Genomic DNA, 22,480 nt, shown 5'->3' on the forward strand with positions numbered 1-22,480 from the left:
AGCTTAAGGAGATCTGATGGCCTCCGAGAGCATCTGCACGTACATGAATACATTCTCTCTTTCTCCCTCTCTACTCTTCCTCTCATACACACATACAGACAAATAAATAAAAAGTAGTTACATAAATCTTTTTTAATACCCATGTTTGGAGTATGCTTAGGGCTTTATTCTGGGCAGTGTACATGGCCACTCTTGGCTGCAGATGGCCCCATGGTCTAGACTCAGTGACATCCCTCAAGAGTGATAACAGCTGTCAGGTTATATGGACTGCCGTTTTGTCTGTCCCAGTGTAACTTATCATCCTATGTCCAGTTCTTGAGCCACATAAACAGAAAGGTGTTGGGTACCATACACAGGCTAGGTTTGCCATGTGCCCCTGGATAGAGCTTCTGGAAGGGCTCTGGAGTGCACAGCCAGGGCGGCTTACTGGTGGGGGCCAGTGCTTAACAAGTACAGGCATGGGACTGAGTGCCCGCACCAAAGCAACACACATAGAAAGTCAAAATAAAATCCTGAGCTTAGTGCCACACACCTGCAGGTAGAGACAGGAGGATCACTGCAAAAAGGAAAGAAGTAAGATACATTACACGAAAATGCAGTTACTATGTAGCTTGTGGACGCAAATGCAGTTACTATGTAGCTTGTGGTTGCCCGGTTTCCTTACCGCTTGCCACTTCCAAGGCTCTAAATGCCATCTCTCTTGTTAATTCTGTCTCCCTTAAGTCCATACTGCCCTGTGGTTTCTTGTTGGTGGAAGAACAACTAGTCCACTAGTGGAAGGGACTGTCAGAAATGCCTGTAGGTGGCTAATAATACTGTAGCGGGAACTTTCACTTCATACCAGGTTACAATCTGCTAAGGGTGCACTAAAAGGATTTCCCAAGCCTAGGGGCCGTAAGTCCTGAGCCCCTCGTATTGAACTGCGGGGCCTCTTCTCGTAAGTACAGTGCCTGTGAGGCCACCACATCCCCATCTCCCTCAGTGTTCCTAAGTATCGTGTGTGTGTGTGTGTGTGTGTGTGTGTGTGTGTGTGTGTGTGTGTGTGTGTCAGGCGGGCCTGGGTGTGAGAACAGAAAAAAGACAGCACTGTTCATTCAGCCTGAAGGGCTATGACCATGGCAGTGTGGCAGCTGATCCTCACATTCTCAGTGTGGTCTGTCCAGTGCTGCGCTCTCTCTCTCTCTCTCTCTCTCTCTCTCTCTCTCTCTCTCTCTCTCTGAGCCGTGTCCTTGGCCACAGGAAAGGTGATATGGCAGGAGGAGCACTACTTGCTGTACCTGGTGTGACCCCTATGCTCTGCTTTTCTTACCTGCTCCTCTGTGACCTGCACCACAAGTCCAGAGGCCTCCTCACTTCTTAATCAGTAACGTATCGTGGAATGTGTGTAACCAGTCGATAGCGCACAATCTACCTCCACTCCAGACCAAGTGCTCGCCACCTTGAGCCCGGTGTGTGACTGTCCCTTGCTAGGGACCCCTGTGCTGCGGCCCGTGACTGAGCAGGGAGCAACAGTGCCTCTGGCAGGACAGCTTACGGCACCTTGCAGAGCTCTGCCCTTCTGCCTCTTCTCCATCTGCTCCCCCAGCCCTCCCCACTTCTGTGGCCTACCCCTCCCCCATCCTCCTCTTCTCTGCTCTTCGCCCTCCTGATACCTTGCACTTCTCATTCACAGTGTACCAATTTCTCCTCCACGTTTACTTTCTCTCCTCTTTTCATGCACAGAAAAATGGTTAAGAAACAAATGAAAGAAAGGATGAAATCAGCTGTCTGTGTGTGTGTGTGTGTGTGTATCTGTGTCTGTGTGTCTGTGTGTGTCTGTGTGTGTGTAATGTCCATGAGTGTTTTTCTGCATGTATGTCTACGTACTACATGTATTCCTTGTGCCATGGTAAGAAAAGGGTGCTGGGTGTCGGATCCCATGGGACTGGAGTTACAGACAGTTGTAAACTGCCCTGTGGATGCTGGGAATTGAACCCTCTTCCTCTGGAGGAGCACTCAGTGCTCCTAACCATTGAGCCATCTAGCCAGACTTTTATTTTTGACACAGGCCCAGTGAGTCTGGATATCTGCATACCTGTTTTAGCTAGACCGGCTGATCAGCAAGCCCTGGAGTCCCCCCCTACCCTCAGCACTGGGGCTATAGGTCCCAGAAGTGGTGTCCAGCTTGGATGCAGGTGAAAGGATCAGAGCTCGGTCTCTGCTCTTGCACAGCAAACTCTTCAACACTGAGCCGTCTCTCCAGACCCCCGCGCCCCTGCTTATTTCAGGAGAGCGTTAGTCATTGAAGGGACTTTGGCCCTCTCAAGCATGTCGAGCCTGGCTCTGACAGGCCTTGCCTTTCTCTCCCATTCCCCTGCCTTTCTAAGAACCATAAGATTACATTTATAAAGCTAGCCACCAAGGTCTGTTCTCTTATTTGGCCACTTCTTCCTCCTGAGACTGACTACCAAGGTCCAGATATCAAAGTGTGGAAGTTCAGCAGTCAGCAGCACACTTTGGCTTGCCTAATTAACATGACCAATCAAAATTAAACACCTCATCCTATCACAGAGTTCCCCTGGGGCCTTTATAAACTGTCATTTGCCTATGGGCATATTGTCTCCTTTCTGCACAAGGGCAATCCTTTGACCTGCTCTGGGACAAATACCTCTCCCCTCTCTCCCCTGTTCCCTTCCCCTTCTACCTTATCCTCTCTCTCCTGTTTTTGTCTCGTAGCCGCTGCCCTACGTCCCTGTGGGGCAAATAAATCTCCTCTATGTGAGAACTTGGTCTTGGGCGTCTTGGGCCTGTATGGTTTCTTACACTCAGTGAACTGTGTGACAGCTACACATTGGCCAATACCTAGTAGGAAGTTACGCCTTTGAACTTGAGTGACAGAGCCGTGCCTTACAACAAGCACGTTTTTCATACAGAGGTCTGCATTGGACAATCACACCCTTTATTTTTCAAACATCATCGACATCTGAATGACTTTTGTTTTTCTAAGTAACTGTGATGATATAGCAGGAATTACTTCTACATGTTCTATGGCTTTAAATGAGTGATTTCAAAAATAGTAACTTTACTAGATAAAGTAACAAAAATTTAATTTAAAATCTACTTCACACCAAAGAAAAAAACATCCAGTGTAGTTCGTACTTACTTTCACTTTCATTTTTATAAATTTTAAGAGCAGATAAGAGTGTGAACCTGGTGTAACAGATAAGAGTGTGAACCTGGTGTAACAGATAAGAGTGTGTACCTCGTGTGACAGATAAGAGTGTGTACTTCGTGTAACAGATAAGAGTGTGAACCTCGTGTAACAGATAAGAGTGTGTACCTGGTGTAACAGATAAGAGTGTGAACCTCGTGTAACAGATAAGAGTGTGAACCTCGTGTAACAGATAAGAGTGTGAACCTCGTGTAACAGAACCGAGAAAGAGTCTGACTGCGTCTCTTCCTCTGTGCAGCCTGTTAGCGTTATGCTTTAATTGTTTCTTATATAAAACTGCAGCTTCCTTTGCTCTGCATACTTGTGTAGTGTGCACACTCTCCTGCTCACCACCCACTCACTCCCTCTGTCAGGCTTTCCTCATCCCGCACCAGGCTGGGCACTCCATACTTGTGCAGACACTGGAGACCCTTGCCGTCTGAGTCAGCACATACTTCCTTCATGCCACGTCAGGGAGTGTGAACATGGAGCGCCCTGATCTATAGAATAGTCAGCAGTGCCATGCACCCGATGCCGTCATCGCTGTGGCACTCTGAGTCTCCAGAGCCCAGAGAGCAGGGTCTCCTACTGATATGCAGTGTACGGTGTTTTTATTGCCTGACTCTAAGCTGCTGCCCTGATAGTCTCTGCATCCATGCCTGACTTGTCTGAAATGCATCGTGACTTGCCCCTTGTATGTGCTTTTTCCAAGAACCTTGTAATTCCCCTCATATCACATGATGTCACACAGATGAGCCCAACACAAGGTTAAAACTCACCATGTTAAAAGAATGAAGTGAAGGAAGCCAGCCTTACACTTGGAAGCTGTTGGGAAATTAGTTCTGACCTGCCTCACACTAACCAGCTGCTGACTTGCATAGACAGATGTGCCCATTTATGAGTAGATGCCTGTAGTCCTGAGCCCTCCAAGGTCACTGGGTGAACTACTACATACGTGGTACATGTACTACATACGTGGTGCATGTAGACCTCAGTAAACACTTTGAAAGCTCAAGGGAGTATCAGTGCAGAAAATGTATTCAACAGAAAGCCCATCCTAGCTGTGGGAGATTAGATGACCAGGTCTTTGAAATGCTTAAAATGACAATTTTGTTGTCTTCATAATGTCTTCAAATAACTTTTTCCTAGATTTATAAGTATGCAGTTCTCATGTGCGATGGATTTTATTGTCTATAAGGAAAAGGAGTAGAAAAACATTCATTAAAAAAATAATTTGAAAAAAAATAAATAATAATTTGATTGTTATATTGTGCTTTTGACTTATAAGCTTGTATTCTGGGTCATTTAAATATTCAAGATGATCCTATCAACTAAAAATTAATTAAAATCTGCTTTCCTATTTCCAGCGCCACAATAAGCAAACTATCTCCTCATGGAATTCCCTCTGACTACACTGAGCATTCAAAAGAAGCTTATTTCAAACACAAGCCTGTATACCCCCTACTGTATTGTTGTTGTGAGCTTATATAGAATATGTGTTATAGGTCTAAAAGACAAAATGCGTCAGACTAAATGGCTAGGGATACAGTTCTGGTGTAATGCCTGCCTAGCAGAAACAAGACCCTGGACACACTGACCCAGGGGCAGTCTGGGACAGGACCCTTCTGGTTTCTGCCTGGACCCAAAGCTGACCACAGCTCTCTGTACCCAGATACCACTGGGAGAAAGCTGGTCTCCAGAAGTACTTACATATAGGCTAACAGGAGGGTCAAGCCACTGTCAGAGACAGCAAGACCAGCTAACACCACAGACAACCAAATGGCAAGAGACAAGCACAGGAAACTAAGCAACAGAAACCAAGACTCCTTGGCATCATCAGAACCCAGCTCTCCCACCAAAGCAAATATTGGATGTCCCAACACACTGGAAAAGCAAGGTTTGCATTTAAAATCACATCTCATGATGATGATAGAGGACATTAAGAAAGACAAAAATAAGTCCCTTAAAGAAATACAGGACAACTCAGGTAAACAAGTAAAGGCACTTAAAGAGGACACACAAAAATCCCTTAAACAATTGCAGGAAAGCACAACCGAACAGGCGAAGGAATGGAACATCCAGGATCTAAAAACTGAAGTAGAAACAGTAAAGAAATCACAAAGGGAGACACCCCTGGATATAAAAAACCTAGGAAAGAGATCAGGAGTCGTAGATACAAGCATCACCAACAGAATACAAGAGATAGAAGAGAATCTCAGGGACAGAAGATACCATAGAAAACATTAACACAATAGTCAAAGAAAATGTAAAACACAAAAAGCTCCTAAACCCAAACATCCAGTAAATCCAGGACACAATGAGAAGATCAAAGATAAGGATAATAAGTATAGAAGAGAGCAAAGGTTCCCAACATAAAGGGCCAGTAAATATCTTCAACAAAATTATAGAAGAAAACTTCCCTAACCTAAAGAAAAAGATGTCAACATTCAAGAAGCCTACAGAACTCAAAATAGATTGGACCAGAAAGGAAATTCTTCCCGTCACATAATAGACAAAACACCAAACGCACAAAACAAAGAAAGAATATTAAAAGCAGTAAGGGAAAAAGGTCAAGTAACATATAAAGGCAGACCTATCAGAATCATACCAGACTTCTCACCAGAGACTATGAAAGCCAGAAGATCCTGGGCAGATGTCATACAGACCCTAAGAGAACACAAATGCCAGCCCAGGTTACTGTATCCTGCAAAACTCTCAATTAACATAGATGGAGAAACCAAGATATTCCATGACAAAACCAAATTTAATCAGTGTCCTTCTACAAATCCAGCCCTACAAAGGATGTTAAATGGGAAACTCCAACACAAGGAGAGAAACTATACCCTAGAAAAAGCAAGAAAGTAATCTTCTTGCAACTAATGTAAAAGAAGAGATCCACACAAACATAATTCCACCTCTAACAACAAAAATAACAGAAAAAAACAATCACTATTCCTTAATATCTCTTAACATCAATGGATTCAATTCCCCAATAAAAAGACATAGATTAACAGACTGGATACATAAACAGAACCCAGTATTTGGATGCATACAGGAAACACACCTCAGTGAAAAAGACAGATACTACCTCAGAGTAAAAAAACTGGAAAACCACTTTCCAAGCAAATGGTCCCAAGAAACAATCTGTGGTAACCATTCTAATATCCAATAAAATCGACTTTCAACATTATCCAAAAAAATGGAAGGATACTTCATATTCATCAAAGAAAAAGTCCACCAAGATGAACTCTCAATCCTGAATATCTATGCTCCACATGCAAGGGCACCTACATTCATAAAAGAAACCTTCCTAAAGCTCAAAGCCCACATCGTACCTTACACAATGATAGTGGGAGACATCAACACCCCACACTCATCCTGGAAACTGAAACTAAACAGAGACATAGAGAAACTAACAGAAGTTATGAACTGAATGTATTTAACAATTATCTATAGAACATTTATTTCATCCTAAAACAAGAGGATATACCTTCTTCTCAGCACCTCATGTTACGTTTTCCAAAGTTGATCATATAATCGGTCATAAAACAGGCCTCAACAGATACAGGAAGATTGAAATAATCCCATGCGTCCTATCAGATCACCATGGACTAAGGCTGATCTTCAACAACAACAAAAACGACAGAAAGCCCACATACACATGGAAATTGAACAATGCTCTACTCAATGATAAAGGAAAAATAAAGAAAGAAATTAAAGACTTCTTAGAATTTAATGAAAATGAAGGCACAACATACCCAAACTTATGGAACACAAAGAAAGCTGTGCTAAGAGGAAAACTCATAGCTCTGAGTGCCTGCAAAAAGAAACTGGAAAGAGCATATGTCAGCCGCTTAACAGCACACCTAAAAGCTCTAGAACAAAAAGAAGCAAATCCACCCAAGAGGAGTAGACAGCAGAAAATAATCAAACTCAGGGCTAAAATTGGCCAAGTAGAAACAAAAAGAACTATATAAAGATTAAACAAAAACAGGAGCTGGTTCTTTGAGAAAATAATAAGATAGATTAACCCTTAGCCAGACTAACCAGAGGGCACAGAGACAGTATCCAAATTAATAAAATCAGAAATAACAACAAAAACTGAGGAAATTCAAAAAAATCATCAGATCCTACTACAAAAGCCTATACTCCACAAAACTGGAAAATCTGGAGGAAATGGACAGTTTTCTAGACAGATACCAGGTAACAAAGTTAAATCAGGAACAGAAAAATCATTTAAACAACCCTATAACTCCTAAAGGAATAGAAGCAGTTATTAAAAGTCTCCCAACCAATAAAAGCCCAGGACCAGATGGCTTTAGTGGAGAATTCTATCAGACTTTCATAGAAGACCTAATACTAATACTGTCCAAAAAATTTCAGAAAATATAAACAAAGGAACACTACCCAATTCCTTCTATGAAGCTACAATTACACTTACACCTAAACTACACAAAGACCCAACAAAGAAAGAGAACTTCAGACTGTTTTTTCTTATGAATATCGATGCAAAAATACTCCAAGAACACATCAAAATGATCATCCATCATGACCAAGTAAGCTTCATTCCAGGGAAGCAGGAAAGATTCAATATATGGAAATCCATCAAGATAATCCACTATGTAAACAAACTCAAAGAAGAAAAAAAAATGCACGATCATCTCATTAGATGCTGAGAAACCATTTGACAAAATTCAACTCCCCTTCATGGAAAAAGTCTTGGAAAGATCAGGAATTCAAGGCCCATACCTAAACACAGTAAGAGCAATATACAGCAGACCAGGAGCCAACACCAAACTAAATGGAGAGAAACTTGAAATAATCCCACTAAAATCAGGGACTAGACAAGGCTGCCCACTCTCTCCCTACTTATTCAATATAGTACTTGAAGTCCTAGCCAGAGCAATCAGACAACAAAAGAAGGTCAAAGGGATCCAGATTGGAAAGGAAGAAGTCAAAGTATCACTATTTGCAGATGATATGATAGTATACTTAAGTGACCCCAAAAGTTCCACCAGAGAACTACTAAGCCTGATAAACAACTTCAGCAAAGTATCAAGTCTCTGAAGAAAGAAATTGAAGAAGATCTCAGAAGATGGAAAGATCTCCCATGCTCATAGATTGGCAGGATTAATGTTGTAAAAATAGCCATCTTGCCCAAAGCAATCACAGATTCAATGCAACCCTCATCAAAATTCCAGCTCAATACTTCATAGGGTTAGAAAGAGCAATTTGCAGTCATTTCAAATGAAAAAAGCAAAGAACAAAACAAAACAGGATAGCGAAAACTATCTATCCTCAACAATAAAAGAACTTCTGCAGGAATCACCATCCCTGACCTCAAGCTGTATTACAGAGCAATAGTGATAAAAACTGCATGGTATTGGTACAGAGACAGGTGGGTTGATGAATGGAATAGAATTGAAGACCCAGAAATGAACCCACTCACCTGTGGTCATGAGATCTTAACAGTGGTACTAAAACCATCCAGTAGAGAAAAGATAGCATTTTCAACAAATGGTGCTGGTTCAGCTGGAGGTCAGCATTTAGAAGAATGCAAATAGATCCATTCTTATCACCCTATACAATGCTTAAGTCCAAGTAGATCAATGTCCTCCACATAAAACCAGATACACTCAAACTAATAGAAGAGAAAGTGGGGAAGAGCCTCGAACACATGGGCACTGGGGAAAATTTCCTGAGCAGAACACCAATGGCTTATGCTCTAAGATCAAGACTTGACAAATGGAACCTCATAGATCTGCAAAGCTTCTGTAAGGCAAAGGACACTGTCATTAGGACAAAATGGCAACCAACAGATTGGGGGAAAAAATCTTTATCAATTCTACATCTGATAGAAGGCTAATATCCAATAATTACAAAGAACTCAAGAAGTTAGACTCTAGAGAATCAAATAACCCTATTAAAAATGGGGTGCAGAGCTAAACAAAAAATTCTCAGCTGAGGAATATTAAATGGCTAAGAAGTACGTAAAGAAATGTTCAACAACCTTAGTCATAAGGGAAATGCAAATCAAAACAACCCTGAGATTTCACCTCACACCTGTCAGAATGGCTAAGATCAAGAACTCAGGTGACAGCAAATGCTGGCGAGGATGTGGAGAAAGAGGAACACTCCTCCATTGTTGGTGGGATTGCAAGCTGGTACAACCATTCTGGAAATCAGTCTGGAGGTTCCTCAGAAAATTGGACATTGAACTACCTGAGGACCCAGCTATACCTCTCTTGGGCATATACCCAAAAGATACCCCAACATATAAAAGAGACACGTGCTCCACTATGTTCATCGCAGCCTTATCTATAATAGCCAGAAGCTGGAAAGAACCCAGATGTCCTTCAAGAGAGGAATGGATACAGAAAATGTGGTACATTTACACAATGGAGTACTACTCAGATATTAAGAACAATTATTTCATGAAATTCATAGGTAAACGGATGGAACTAGAAAGTATCCTGACTGAGGTAACCCAGTCACAAATAAACACCCATGGTATGTACTCACTGATAAATGGATATTAGCCCAAACGCTCAAATTACCCAAGACACAATCCACAGACCACATGAAACTCAAGAAGAAAGATGACCAAAGTGGGCATGCTTCAGTCATTCTTAAAATGGGGAAGAAATATATTCATAGGAGGAGGTACAGAGACAAAGTTTAGAGTAGAGACTGAAGGAAAGGCCATCCAGAGACCGCCCCACCTGGGAATCCAGCCCATATATAGAGAGCCACCAAACTCAGACGATATTGCTGTTGCCAAGAAGTGCATGTTGACAGGAGCCTGATATAGCTGTCTCCTGAGAGGCTCTGCCAGAGCATGACAAATACAGAGGCGAATGCTAGCAGCCAACCATTGAACTGAGAATGAGGTCCCCACAGGAGGAGTTAGAGAAAGGACTGAAGGAGCTGAAGGGGTTTGCAACACCATAAGAACAACAATGCCAACCAACCAGAGATCCCAGGGACTAACCCACTACCCAAAGAGTACACGTGGACAGACCCCTGTCACCAGCTGCATGTGTAGCAGATGATGGCCTTGTTGGGCACCAATGGGAGGAGAAATCCTTGCTCCTGCCAAGGCTGGACCCCCTCCCCAGTAAAGGGGAATGTCAGGGCAGGGAGTGGGGGTGAGATGGGGAGGGGGAACACCCTTATAGAATTAGTGGGAGGGGAGATAGGATAGAGGCTTTATGGATGGGAAACCAGGAAAGGGAATAACATTTGAAATGTAAATTAAAATATCCAATAAAAAAAAGTCTTCATTAACCAAGACAATGCCTTGGAACCGTAACCTTTCAGGATCAACTAATGTGCAGGCAATTTTAGGGTATTTGGGCCATTTACAGTGTACAGAAATGATTCTATGTTATACCTGTCCAAATGGCCAAGACCAAAACCTTAAGTCATAGCACACGCCAGTGAGGTTGGCGAGTAAGAGAGTTACTCCTCTACTGCTCATGGGAATGCAGACTCACAAAGCCACTTTGAAAATCAACATGGCAATTTCTCAGAAAATCAGGAATTGATCTGCCTCCCGAGGACGCTCTCCTGCTGCAAAGACGGTTGCTTGGCTGAGTGCATAGCTGCTTTGTTGGTGAAAGTCAGACACTGGAAACAAACCCAGGTGCCCCTCAACTGAAGAATGGATTTTAAAAAAGTAAAAATAAAGTGGTACATTGGCACAATGGAGTACTACTAGGCTGTTAAAAATATAACGTCATGGGGCTGGGGATTTAGCTCAGTGGTAGAGCGCTTACCCATGAAGCGCAAGGCCCTGGGTTCGGTCCCCAGCTCCGAAAAAAAAGAACCAAAAAAAAAATATATATATATAACGTCATGAAATTTGCTGGCCAATGGGTGGAACTAGAAAAAAAAAATCATCCTGAGTGAAGTAACCCAGATCCAGAAAGACAGACATGATGTGTACTCTCTGATAAGTGGGTATTAGCTGTAAAATAAAGGCTAGCCATGCTGGCTGCAATCCACAGGTCCAGAAAGGATGAGTAGCAAGAAAGGCTTATGAGGAGATGTGAGGTTCTCCCTGGGAATGGGAACTAGAGAAGATGCTGAGGGTGGACTGGGGCAGATGGAGAAGGCAACAGGAGGGATCAGGGATGCAGGATGGAGAGAGGACTGGGAGAGAGGATTGGAGTGGGGGGCCTAGTGCGATAGAAACCCCCGTGGACTCCACTAGGTTGACACTGATGAAGACCTAGTAATGGGGACAAGGAGCCTGAACCAGCCACAGAATCTCTGACCTGCAGCTTTTCGTGCCTGCACGATGTGTCGGTCCCAGAGCCTAGGAAAATCCTCATCAGAGAGACTAGAGAGGCTTTATCCCGCAACTGATGGAACAGACGCAGTCACACGGCCAGATCTTAGGCAGAGCTCAGGGAGTTCTGCGGAGGAGGGTTAGGAAGGATTGGAGGAACCAGAAGGGTCAAGGAGACCAGAGGAGCGCGACCACAGGACTGACTGGGACTCCTGCGGGCTCACGGAGATCAAGGGGCCTCTGCAGACATGTTATGGTTGTGTAGCTCGGTGTTCTTGTGGGGTTTCTAATAGTGGGAACAGGGGCTGTCTTTGACCTTTGCCCACCGTAGGACATTTTACTCCTACTGGGTTGCCTTGTCCAGCCATGATGTGAGAATACATGCCTGGTCATTGTAGCTTGCTATGCCATATTTGATTGGTGCCCCCTGGGAGACCTGCTCTTTTCTGAGAGGAGGTGGAGGGGGGTGGATCGGGAGAAAACGGGAGGGAAAAAATGAAACATATGAGAGAAAAAATTTTAAAATGGGGGAAAAACTATGCAATTTTACCGAAAATACTAAAAAGTGCCTGAATTTAAAAAAAAAAAAAAGTTTTAAGTGGAAAAGTGTTAGACACCCAACATGGACCTCTGGTCTCCACACGCCTACCACAGGTATACATGCATGTGTACCGCAGACACCAAAAACTAAAAAAAAACTGCAGTGAGGTCAGCAAAGTAAGGCACAGGAAATTAATGTCTTCACACGAGCATGTTTGCTGTGCATATGGGGTGAACATTGTTAACCCTCGTTCTGACAACTAAAATCACCAGCTAACAGCACTAAAGCACTACAGTTTTATACTTGTGTTTTCCCGGGAGATTTAATTATTCATCTTAATTTTAGCTTACAACTTCATTGTAAATTGAGGATTGCTTGTTAGTATAACCATGAGCCTTTTAAGAATTCTAAGTGGGTTTGATTAAGCAGTTAGTCTTACTCCCAGGGGCAAAGAATCTCAGAATCATGGAGTAGGAAGTCTGGAAACATCCTGCTCCCCTGCCCTGCCCTCTTCCCTGTCCTAGTCCACACACACTAGATCACCCTGGGGCTCTCTCTCCTATGTCAGTAACACTTTACAGAGGCTTAAGATTAGTCAAAGTGAGAAGTAGACTTAAATTACTGAGCTAATTTTTATTTCTGATCTTAATCCACTTGCACTGGAAGTTAAAGGAGGTCCCGTTTGGTTAGAGTCAGCAGCCCTGTCCACCTGGAGTGCGTCTTTGTCCTTCCTCCCCTCGTTTCCTCTCTTCTGTGCTTTAATATTATTAGACCCAGACACAAATACCTGCCTGGCCTCAGGTAGGAGCTTTCAAGTCTGCCTCATGCACTGGACATGAATCGACTAGGCAGCGGCTGTTACAGGCATCTTAAGGCAAATCCTGGTATTCAGTGCTCTTCTTATCTTTGTGTACATAATTAATATCTTACTGATTTTTTTTTGTGCTATTATCGTGTCAGGTAAACACGTAAAGCTCTCTAGGTGCTTGTTAAGCCTAATTTGCAAGAGAAAGAATCGCTATTTCTGCAGATGCCCTGGTCTCCTTTAGGACCCTACCTCCTCCCCACTTTGTCCCTGCAGAGCTGAAGCTCAGTGCATGTGCTGACTGTGTCCTCACATTCTCCTGAATTTCTTTTACTGTGAGCCTTTTCATTTTATCTGGACTGCACCCTTTCAAGACTTCAATAAACTTCAAAGTGACCATCTAAGGATGAAGCGAGCATTGTCGGTAAAAGCATTCCATGTACGGAGAACTAACAACTGGGTACAATTAAAGGGGCACCCGCTCTGTTGATGTCTGACCCCAGCAGTGGCTGCCGCACACACTCCTGTAGCCTGCACTTCTTGTTTGTTTTTCTAGACCTAAATGAAATAAGATAGTAAGTGTGGCCACCAAAATTCTCCTCTCAGCTCCTCAGACAGAAGTGTAGCCAAACTTTAGACCAAGAGGTACTCTATTCTTCAGCCTTGCAAAACAAAAATGTGTGTCGCTGCCCCTCGGAACAGTCGAGGCAGTGTTAGGAATAAGCTGGACAAATGGTAACTCACTCACAGTGACACGGTGTAACTGTTCATGCAGATGTACGTACAGGGATGGCGGGCCACTCCTCCTCCCCTGCCCCCGTACTGTGCTAAACATATAATCTCCTATTTATAACAGGAACGAATGTGGTGAATTATAGAAAAAAAGGTGGAGATATTTTAAGTACTCAGTAAGGCTTTCAGGGCAAGAGAGTGGCTTAAACATCTTAAGCCTGCTATAAAAATAACTATTTTAGAATTTAAGTGGGATTGTGTGATTTGGTTCACGTTACCACATCTAATTTTGACACCAAAATGCAGCCTCCAAAGCGTATTCCAAATGAGGCTCAGAGTCTGTGAAACCGCGACTGCCCACAAATTAGGGCCTTAGCCTGCTCTTTTTTATTAATGCAGAATCCGTTTGTACTTCTAGTACACACTTTGTCATGCTACCTGAGCTCAGTGACAGACCTCCTGTTTATCATGTGCAAGTGCAAGGCCCTGGGTTCACTTCTCAGCCACTCCCCACTAACACATACACACACACACACACACACACACACACACACAGTATTAGTTACTTTCCTTGTTGCTGTTACAAAATACCAACAGATACAGCTTGAGGAAGGCAGGGTTTACCTTAGCTCACAACTCAAGAGAAAGTCCTGGCACCTGGAGGATGAAGCCATTGGTCACATGGCTTCCACTGTCTAGAAACAGAAATACATGACCGCTAGTACTTAACCTGCTTTCTCCTTTCCATTCAGTCCAGGATCCCAGCTCATCCACACATAGGATGGCACTCAGTTACCCCTTTCAGTTACCCCAGCCTGGAAATCCCTCACCTACAAGCCTGAGGCTTGTCTTCTTGATGACTCTAGAGCTTGTCTAGTCTATAGTAACACACAATGCTCGATCGTTCCCTTACTTAATTTCTCTTTATGTTTCCCAGTGACCTCTTGTTCTCTTTGAAGTACATTCTTGTGGAGCAGATGTCCCTTAGGTAACGTCATATTACGATGACGCTCAGAACATGAGCATTTTTCTGTGTAGAGTGTCTGAATAAGGAAGGGGCAACAGGCCTGGGAAATAGCCAAGTAGGAAGGGATCGGGAGCAACCAGAGGCAAGCTGGGCTCACCACTGTGCAGCCAGTCGGCGTCTGGAGGATGGAGGGGCGTCTGGAGAATAGAGGGGTATCTGGAAGACAAGTGACTAGTAATGGGCTTCTGTGGGAAAGGATGAAAATAACGAAATCAACTGGTAGGGATTGCATAGCCATAAATATACTAAAAACCCACTGGTGCGTGACCTTTAACCAGGAGAACTGTAGAGTAGGTGAACTTTATCTCCTTGATGCTGGTTTGTTTGTTTTTTTAAAGTAGTATCCCTTCCAATATCGACTTGTTTTCCTGGACTGCTGGCTGCATCGGAAGCTTTGGGCTATAGAATTTGAGTCAAGTAATGTGTGGGTCTGCTTTAGAGGCCCTACTGGAAGTTTTGATTAGCTAAGCTTAGAACTGCTACCAGTGGCTCTTACAGTGAATGCGTTATCTGTGCTGAGCTCCTCAGATCTGCTCTTAACTGCACACTGCATGGTTCAAATCACACTGATTAACGTGCTAACACAGAGACTTAAAGAAGTCTATAAAGTTTTAAAAGTATATATATTGTGTATGTTATTTATGTATTCAACTTTGTGTGTAATACATGTAGAAGCCAGGGGTTGGTGTCAAATGTCTTCCTCAGTCTCTCTCTCCACCTGATTGCTTTAAGGCAGTCTCTGTCTTAGCCTGGAACTCACTACTTCAGCCACACTGGCAGGCCAGAAGTCCCAGGGATCTTTCTGGATTTCTGGGATCACGTGCTGCAGTTTCAGGTGCTGGGGAGCAAATGTGTGGATGTGGTTACCGTGTGTGGTGAACACATTACCAGGGGAACCGGAGCTGTCTCTGGCGCATCACTGTCTTTTGTGGTTGTAGCTAGTGTGTTTTCTCCGTTTACTGAGCAGTCTCAAGAGGGTTTCTCTGGAGCAGGCGGTGCTGTCTCCCTGACTCGTGCTTTTCTGTCCCTGGACAATGCCTGGCAGATCCTGCAGTGTTCAAGTCACTTTCAGCTCTCACAGGGTCTATCTGATAGGTCCCAAAGCCATGCTCAACTGGAACCATTTTCTCCTCCCTCTGTGTGACTCTCAGATGCCTTTTTCCCCTCTCCTGGGCCTGGCTCCCCAGGGCTGGGAGCTGAGGAGTGTGCAAATGATGTCCCCGACTCCCCCTTCACACACACACACACACACACACACACACACACACACACAGTTACTCTTCCCAGCATCTTTTGCAAACCTGACATGTCCTCCAAGCCTTCTGATGACAGGGCCAGAGACCACGTCACATCAGGAAGTTTCGAGCTCACTTCCCAGCTCCCAGGACCAGATACTGACCCAAGCTCCTTGGCCACCTCTTCCCCAGTAAGGCTCTGGTGAATGCTTGGCCGAGGTGGAAGCAGGTCCTGGGGGTGGGACATAGCTGTGTGTTCACGAATCTACTCCATGTTCTGCTAGGAAGAACATGAGAACATGATCTGCAGACAGGAACACACCGTGCAGTGCAGTTCATGTGTGCACCATGTGGACAAGTCTTCCAGAAAGCCCAGGCTGCTTTTCCTTCACTTCGAGTCTGCTTGCATCCTGTGGTTATGTCTGCTAGATGAATACAGTTTCTGTATGGATGCTGCATGAGGTTTGCATCTAAGGGATGAGTCAGAGTGAAAGCCCAGGGATGTGGGAGACTTACCTGTTAGGGTCAGCACCGTCCTGGTTCAGACACAGGCCCCTCTGACACATGGTGCTATTTTCCACTCTTGTAGTTACTGCAGTTGGCTGCATTCTGAAACCATTAAAACTCCAGAAATTAGCAGTTCACAGCCTTTAAATTCCATGCTGTTTCTCAGTAGCGAGATGAAACCTCACAGTGATGTATGCTGTGAATACTTCCCTGGCCCTCCCTCATCCAGCGGCTGCCCTCAGTGTGGATCAGTGCCCTATTGCCCGACTTATGCTCAGACAGTCCTTATTCTCCTTAGTGAGGACGGATGCACGAGAAGAGGTGACACGCTCTCTGGTGCCATTGGCCACCGTGTGAGCAAACGTAAAAACAGGGTGTGCGAAGGCTTCAGTCCCATGCAGTTTCGGGCCTCTCTGCATGTCTCAGGGGTGAGGGTAGACTCCTAAAATGTAAGGCCTCTCAGCGCATAGCACACTGCGCGATCAGCCTGTGACTTGTCACTTGCTAAGTCTAGGATTGGCAGCCAAGGAGTCAGGTCCAGTTTGTAGCATATGCCAATTTCAAGCTACCAACATGCCCTCATAGAAGGGTTCAAACAAGGTATCCAGAGACAGGCTTTACTTCCCACCGCAAGTGAGCACAAAGGATGAGCACAGACAGTGGCGATGACAGAAGGCAGGCATACAGTGGAGGGGTGTATGATATGATAATTTGTTTTTAATATTATGTTTATATAATTTTACTTTTAATGATGGCTGTGTTCAAATTCCTACAAAGTTCAGAGCTGCCCAGCAGATAGACTTAAAGGCACACCGCCCTCTCCCACAGCAACTCTCCCACCAGTCTCTGCCACTGGCTGCCTGACAGCAGCCTCTTGATACACAAGCAAGACGGCAGTGGTCTGGGACGCAGCTGGATCACCAAGCAGGCCAGCACGTGCACAGCTCTCCTGACTCAGCCTTAGCAAGGACCCACGCTCCAGCTTCCCTCCTGCCAGCATGCCACAGGCGCTGCCCTCCTGTGGAAAGTCACCTTCTCACATCTTTACAGAAGAAAGAAAATAGGGCACCCCCATAGGAGCACATACCTTACTCCCAAGGCTGGAGCCCCCTGCCCCGCCCTGCTCCCTGGCTCTCTCCCTTGCCTGGCATGATAAGGGCTTTTGGTGTCAGCTCAGACAGACATCTTCTTCCTAATTAGTCCCAAATGGAAATATTATGCTTGACACTTCTTTTAGCATTTTAACCCTTAACAAATCTTTTTAGGTATACTCAGTTTTATTTCTTATCCTCAATTTAAATCTAGTTTTAGCATGTCTGCCATTTAATTACAATCATTTTCTTCTTGATGTGGTTTTGATCTCAAACACCCCCTAGAGGCTTGGTCCCTGGCTCACAGGCCCAGTGGGAGGTGTTGGGGCCGCTCGGGAGAAGTGAATGTTGGAACTGGCCTCTTCCTTGGAGTAATTATAACAAGTAACTCAGGCTGGGTCTTAGTGGGGCCTCTGAGCTTAGCTGAGGGGGAAACCTGATATCCCTGTGGCATCTGCCTTGCTCAGCCATACAGTCCTCCACACGCTCTACTCAGAGTAGAGATTCAACATCAGCTCTTGCCGCCCTTCTCCTGGCCACCATTAATCCCTTCTCAGGTAACTGCCCAGATAAACCCACGTTTTCAACACCAAATATAGAGGAAATAAACTTCAGGGGAAGAATGAAATGAGAGAACCAGAGTAAACTACATGAATGACAGGCTCTCCAGGAAGCTGCTGATGCTGAGAAATTGCTCTCACTGATTTTCCCAATAAACAGAGGCGCCCACTCCCCGCCAAACACACGCACACACACACACACACACACACACATACACACATGCACACTCACACTCTCTCTCACACACGTGCACACACACTCATACTCTCTCTCACACACACATGTACACACATACACTGTCTCTCACACTCTCTCACACACACACACTCTCACACACACACTCACACACACACTCTCACACACACACATGCACACACCCTCTCTCACTCTCTCTCTCTCTCACACACACACACACACTCCCTGTGGCCAAGGGCAGCAGGCTGGCTCCAGGCCCTCCTTGGCCCCTTGCATTTGGCCTGTGCACTTGACTCCCTTTCTCTTGCTGCTTCCTCCTGCCAGCCCCTGGGAGATCTCTGCGGTGGGTTTCTTAAGCAGTTAGCCATATTTCTGTAATAATGAGCTGTGTCAGCTTGGACTGCAGAAGGAAGGAGGCATTCTCCTGTTTTAGCAGAAGAAAGAACAGCCACTTTTTCCTTCCATGTTCCACTTAGCTATGGCTGTCCTTACAGAGTTTGACAGCCACTGCTGTGCTGAGAACCCCACACCCATCAGGGCTGCCTTCTCCCACAGCATCCCTCTTGTGCTCTCTAGAGGCATAAGACCAGGGGAACGGCCTGAGTGGTATGTGATGAGGCCAGGGAGAGAAAATGAAGCTTGTCAGAAAGTAGGTATTAGCAACACACAGGTGGGTGACTCATCTGCCAGGCAAGAGCTGCACTGTGGGTGTGCAAACAGCTCTGGACCTCAGGCTGGGGCCAGGATTCGGGGCACTCCTCCCTGGTGTCCACCTGGACAGACAGACATGCTTGTGCTTACTGACTCCCGGCTCTCTTCTCTTACAGCCGACCCTCTGGTAGGCAGTATTGCCACACAGTACATGACCAACAGAGCCGAGCACGACCGGATGGCCAGACAGTGGACCAAGCGGTACGCCACCTAGGGGCCTACGTGTGCCAGCCGTGTGCAAGCACATTCACCAAGTGCATCAATAGCCCACCTGCCCCTCCAGACCTCCGTTCTGTTTCCTGTTTTTATTAAATTTTAAACTGTTTTGTGATGGTATGTCGTTTGTCCCTCCTCCTTCCTGCCGCCACCTCCTCCCCTTCTTTCCGGCTCTCTTTCTCCCTTTTACTCCCTTTTCGGTTTCTGTTAACTTGAAAGGTTCGGGGTCCCCCACTGCCGTGTGGATGGGAGCGTCTGTTCTAAGTACAAACCCTGTTGGAGCTGTCCTGGTGAGGCTTTTCACACAGAGCTTCGTGTTACCGTGTGGTTTGGGTTTTGTTGTTGTTGATGTTCGTTCTATCTTTTTTCTTTTTCTTTTCTGTGCTCTTTGGGGGGAACACACGTTAAGAATTATATCTGGTTTCTACTTAAATGTAGTGCTTAGGGTTAATTTTTTGTACTGAAGTCTTTATTGGTGGGTGCATGCTACTGGGAACAAGGTTTTGTACAAAAGGTCCAATCAGAATCACTGTGCATTACTGAGACCCTGTCTATCACAAGCCTTCTGTCCCCACACAGAAGACTGTCAGAGTGAACAAAATAATATGTATTTTGATTTACTTAAGTGCTTGTAAATTTCTTAGGGACCTGCCACTTTTGACTGTGGATCAGTTGATGTATACTTGTATTATTAATGCCTCAATAAATCACTGTGGCGGATCGATGCCCTCTGCACCAGCCTCTGCTTTGTGTCCTGGTGACCCACGCAGCCCCACATGCACTGAGGCTGTCCTCTTCTCAGTTCGTTAGTTTCCTGTGTGCTCTTTACCTCCGATCATTAAGGCCCTTTGTAGTGAAGCTGCTTATTATTATTAGCACATGGATGCCTCCAGCTGCCTGCTGACTTCATGGTCACTTTACACATTGGCCCTCCATTCTTTCTGTTGGAACCATCTTTGTCCAACAGTGACAATATGACCGTAATCACAGCCTGCTCTCGAACTCGCCGTCTGAGCTGGGGGCTGCGCCCAGGGAATTTCATACTCACTGTTCTGTTTCCACACACGGGGCTTGCTGTGTAGCCTTCTCTCATTCTACCCTCTCCTCCATAATTTCTATATAAGCAAATTCCTCTGTGTGGGTCACGGTCACCCTCAGTGGCAGGCACAGCAGCTCAGTCGCTGAGGGTGCATCAGTGTGCAGAGACAGACGGACGAGCAGTGTGGGCCACAGTCACAGATCAGTGGTAGGCATGGTGACTCAATCCTTTAAGACAGAGAGAGCAGTAGTCTGTCCTGGGTTTAACACTGCTGGGCAGGTACTGTCCGGGCTCTGAACTGGATCTCCTACCAATCAGTACCCTCCATTAAATGACATCTTCACTGCTAAGTGGTAACTGAGAAGTCTCACCCCTCTCCCTACTTCAATATTTTAAATATCTATTTTCAAATATGCTGGGTTTGTTAGTTGTAAGAGGTTAAGAGTTTAATTTAATACTTGAAATGGTAACTTTTCCATTTTATTTATGTATATGAATGTTTTACCTGCATGTGTGTCTGTGTACCAAGTCCAGGCAGTGGCCGTGCAGGCGAGAAGAGGATATTGAGTCCCCTAGAACTAGTTGTAAGCCAGCAGGTGGGTTGGACCCGGGTCCCCTAGAAAAACAGCCAGTGCTCTTGGCCACTGAGATATCTCTCCAGCCCCTCGAAGTGATACTTTTAAACCAAAGTTCCTGTGGGTATTTTTTAGGATTTATTTTTATTTATATGTATGTGTGTATCTGTGTGTGTATATATCACATATATGTGGGTGCCCACGAGGGCCAGAAGAAGTTGTTGGATCCCTTGGTGCAGTTACTGTCAGTTGTGAGCGGGCTGGTGTGGGTGCTGGGGATAGCAGCCGGCTCTCCCCTCCCTTCTCTTCTTTCTCATAATGATTTGAGCATGTCTTATCTAAAACCTGTCCCTGAGTCCCAGCCCACGCTGAATTCTGTCACCTCTGTGACTAGCAAAGGAGCCACAGAGAGTTCACCCGCTCTCACAGACCTTTGCCTAGCAGAAGCAGCGTGTGACTGTGAGTTTGCCAGTCCCTAATGCAGATGAAGTCACAGGACTGGGCCAGCTCTTTCCTTACTGTAAAACAAACTACAAGAACCAGGCCTTTCAGCTGCCAAGAAGCTTCACATGTTTATTTTTACTCGAGGCTTAAAACTTGGGCAGGAAAACACTGGGCTTCTGTAAAGTTTGTTATATCAAATGTTTTGACTGATTACAGCGGACCCTGACTGCTATGGTGTGTACAGTGTTTGTACCACTCGCCTGTCTCCGAAAATGTCACCTCCACTGGGCATATATTTTAAATAACACATCAACTCTATTACACGCCGCATTTCCGACCTGCTCTGCTTCACGTTATTTGACAATGCCTGTTGGGGTTGCAGGGATGACTTAGGCCTTAAAAGAGGGTGCTGTGTAGGACCTGGGCTCCATTCCTCTAACCATCATGCAGCACACAACTGACATAACTAACCCCAAGGGACTCAGCGCCCTCTCCCTTCCAGCCTCTGTGTAGATACAACACTCCCCACACATGCAAACAAATAACAGTAAATAATTAAATCTTTTCTTAAAGAAAAAGAATGATATTTCAGAGGCAGAGATCAAGACAGCTCCCATAGGAAATCTTGTCCTGAATGTGTTTGCTTGCCTAGAACCATTTTGGGGTTTATGCCAATCAGATATGAAGAGACTATAAAAACATCCCTCATCTCTGTGAGCTCTAAAGGCTTCATGTCAAACTCCTCCCCTGTGCTGTTTGCGTGTGAAAGCTAGGGAGGCTCCAGAGAGACCCACAGACCTGAGCGGATCCTAAGTGTGCATTCCATACAACAGGGCAGTGTAATCACTACAGACAACGCAACCCCAGAAAGCTTTGGGAACTGCTTTGAAAGTGAAATTTGGAAGTCATTTGCACCCAAGGTACTGAACAATCTTGCTGACAAATATGTGCATTATATCTCAAAACTATAATGTTGGTTCCTTTGTACCCTAAATCTGCTAAATTTTTCCAAACAAGCTCCAGATAGTTGTTTCGTAGATATGCTAAATCAAATGTTGGCAGATTGTCAGTGAGTCATTGACAACATATTTATTGATCTTAAATCATTCAGAAGGTAGTAGCCTTAACATGCAGACAAACTGCAAATCAACAGAGCATTCCTCTTCTGTCCTACGGGGACTCATTGAGGGGATGAGTGCAAACAGTACGTCTTAAAATCTGTGGATTAGACCCAGAAGCTCACACATACAAGGCACGCACCTACCACTGAGCAACGTCCCGATCTTAGGGTTCAGTGGCTGTGATAAAACACCATGAC

The 22,480-nt window shown here is 44.9% G+C and overlaps 1 protein-coding gene across 6 annotated transcripts in view; it reads left to right on the forward strand.

The window, feature by feature from the left end:
• Positions 1-19,842, forward strand: part of Ube2e2 (ubiquitin-conjugating enzyme E2E 2) — a 277,992-nt gene extending 258,150 nt beyond the window's left edge. For 4 of the 6 annotated variants that reach the window (NM_001399660.1, NM_001399659.1, NM_001399661.1 and 1 more), the window contains one exon: positions 19,005-19,828. In NM_001399660.1, the coding sequence (NP_001386589.1) occupies positions 19,005-19,102 (98 nt within the window). In that variant the 3' untranslated portion in view covers positions 19,103-19,828. Of the gene's footprint in view, positions 1-19,004 lie in introns of all 6 variants that reach the window. The other 2 variants (XM_087585997.1, XM_087585995.1) reach the window with 1 other exon arrangement.
• Positions 19,843-22,480: the final 2,638 nt, after the last annotated feature.

The sequence above is a fragment of the Rattus norvegicus genome, chromosome 15, assembly GCF_021556685.1.
Source record: "Rattus norvegicus strain SHRSP/BbbUtx chromosome 15, alternate assembly SHRSP_T2T, whole genome shotgun sequence".
NCBI classification, from domain to species: domain Eukaryota; kingdom Metazoa; phylum Chordata; class Mammalia; order Rodentia; family Muridae; genus Rattus; species Rattus norvegicus.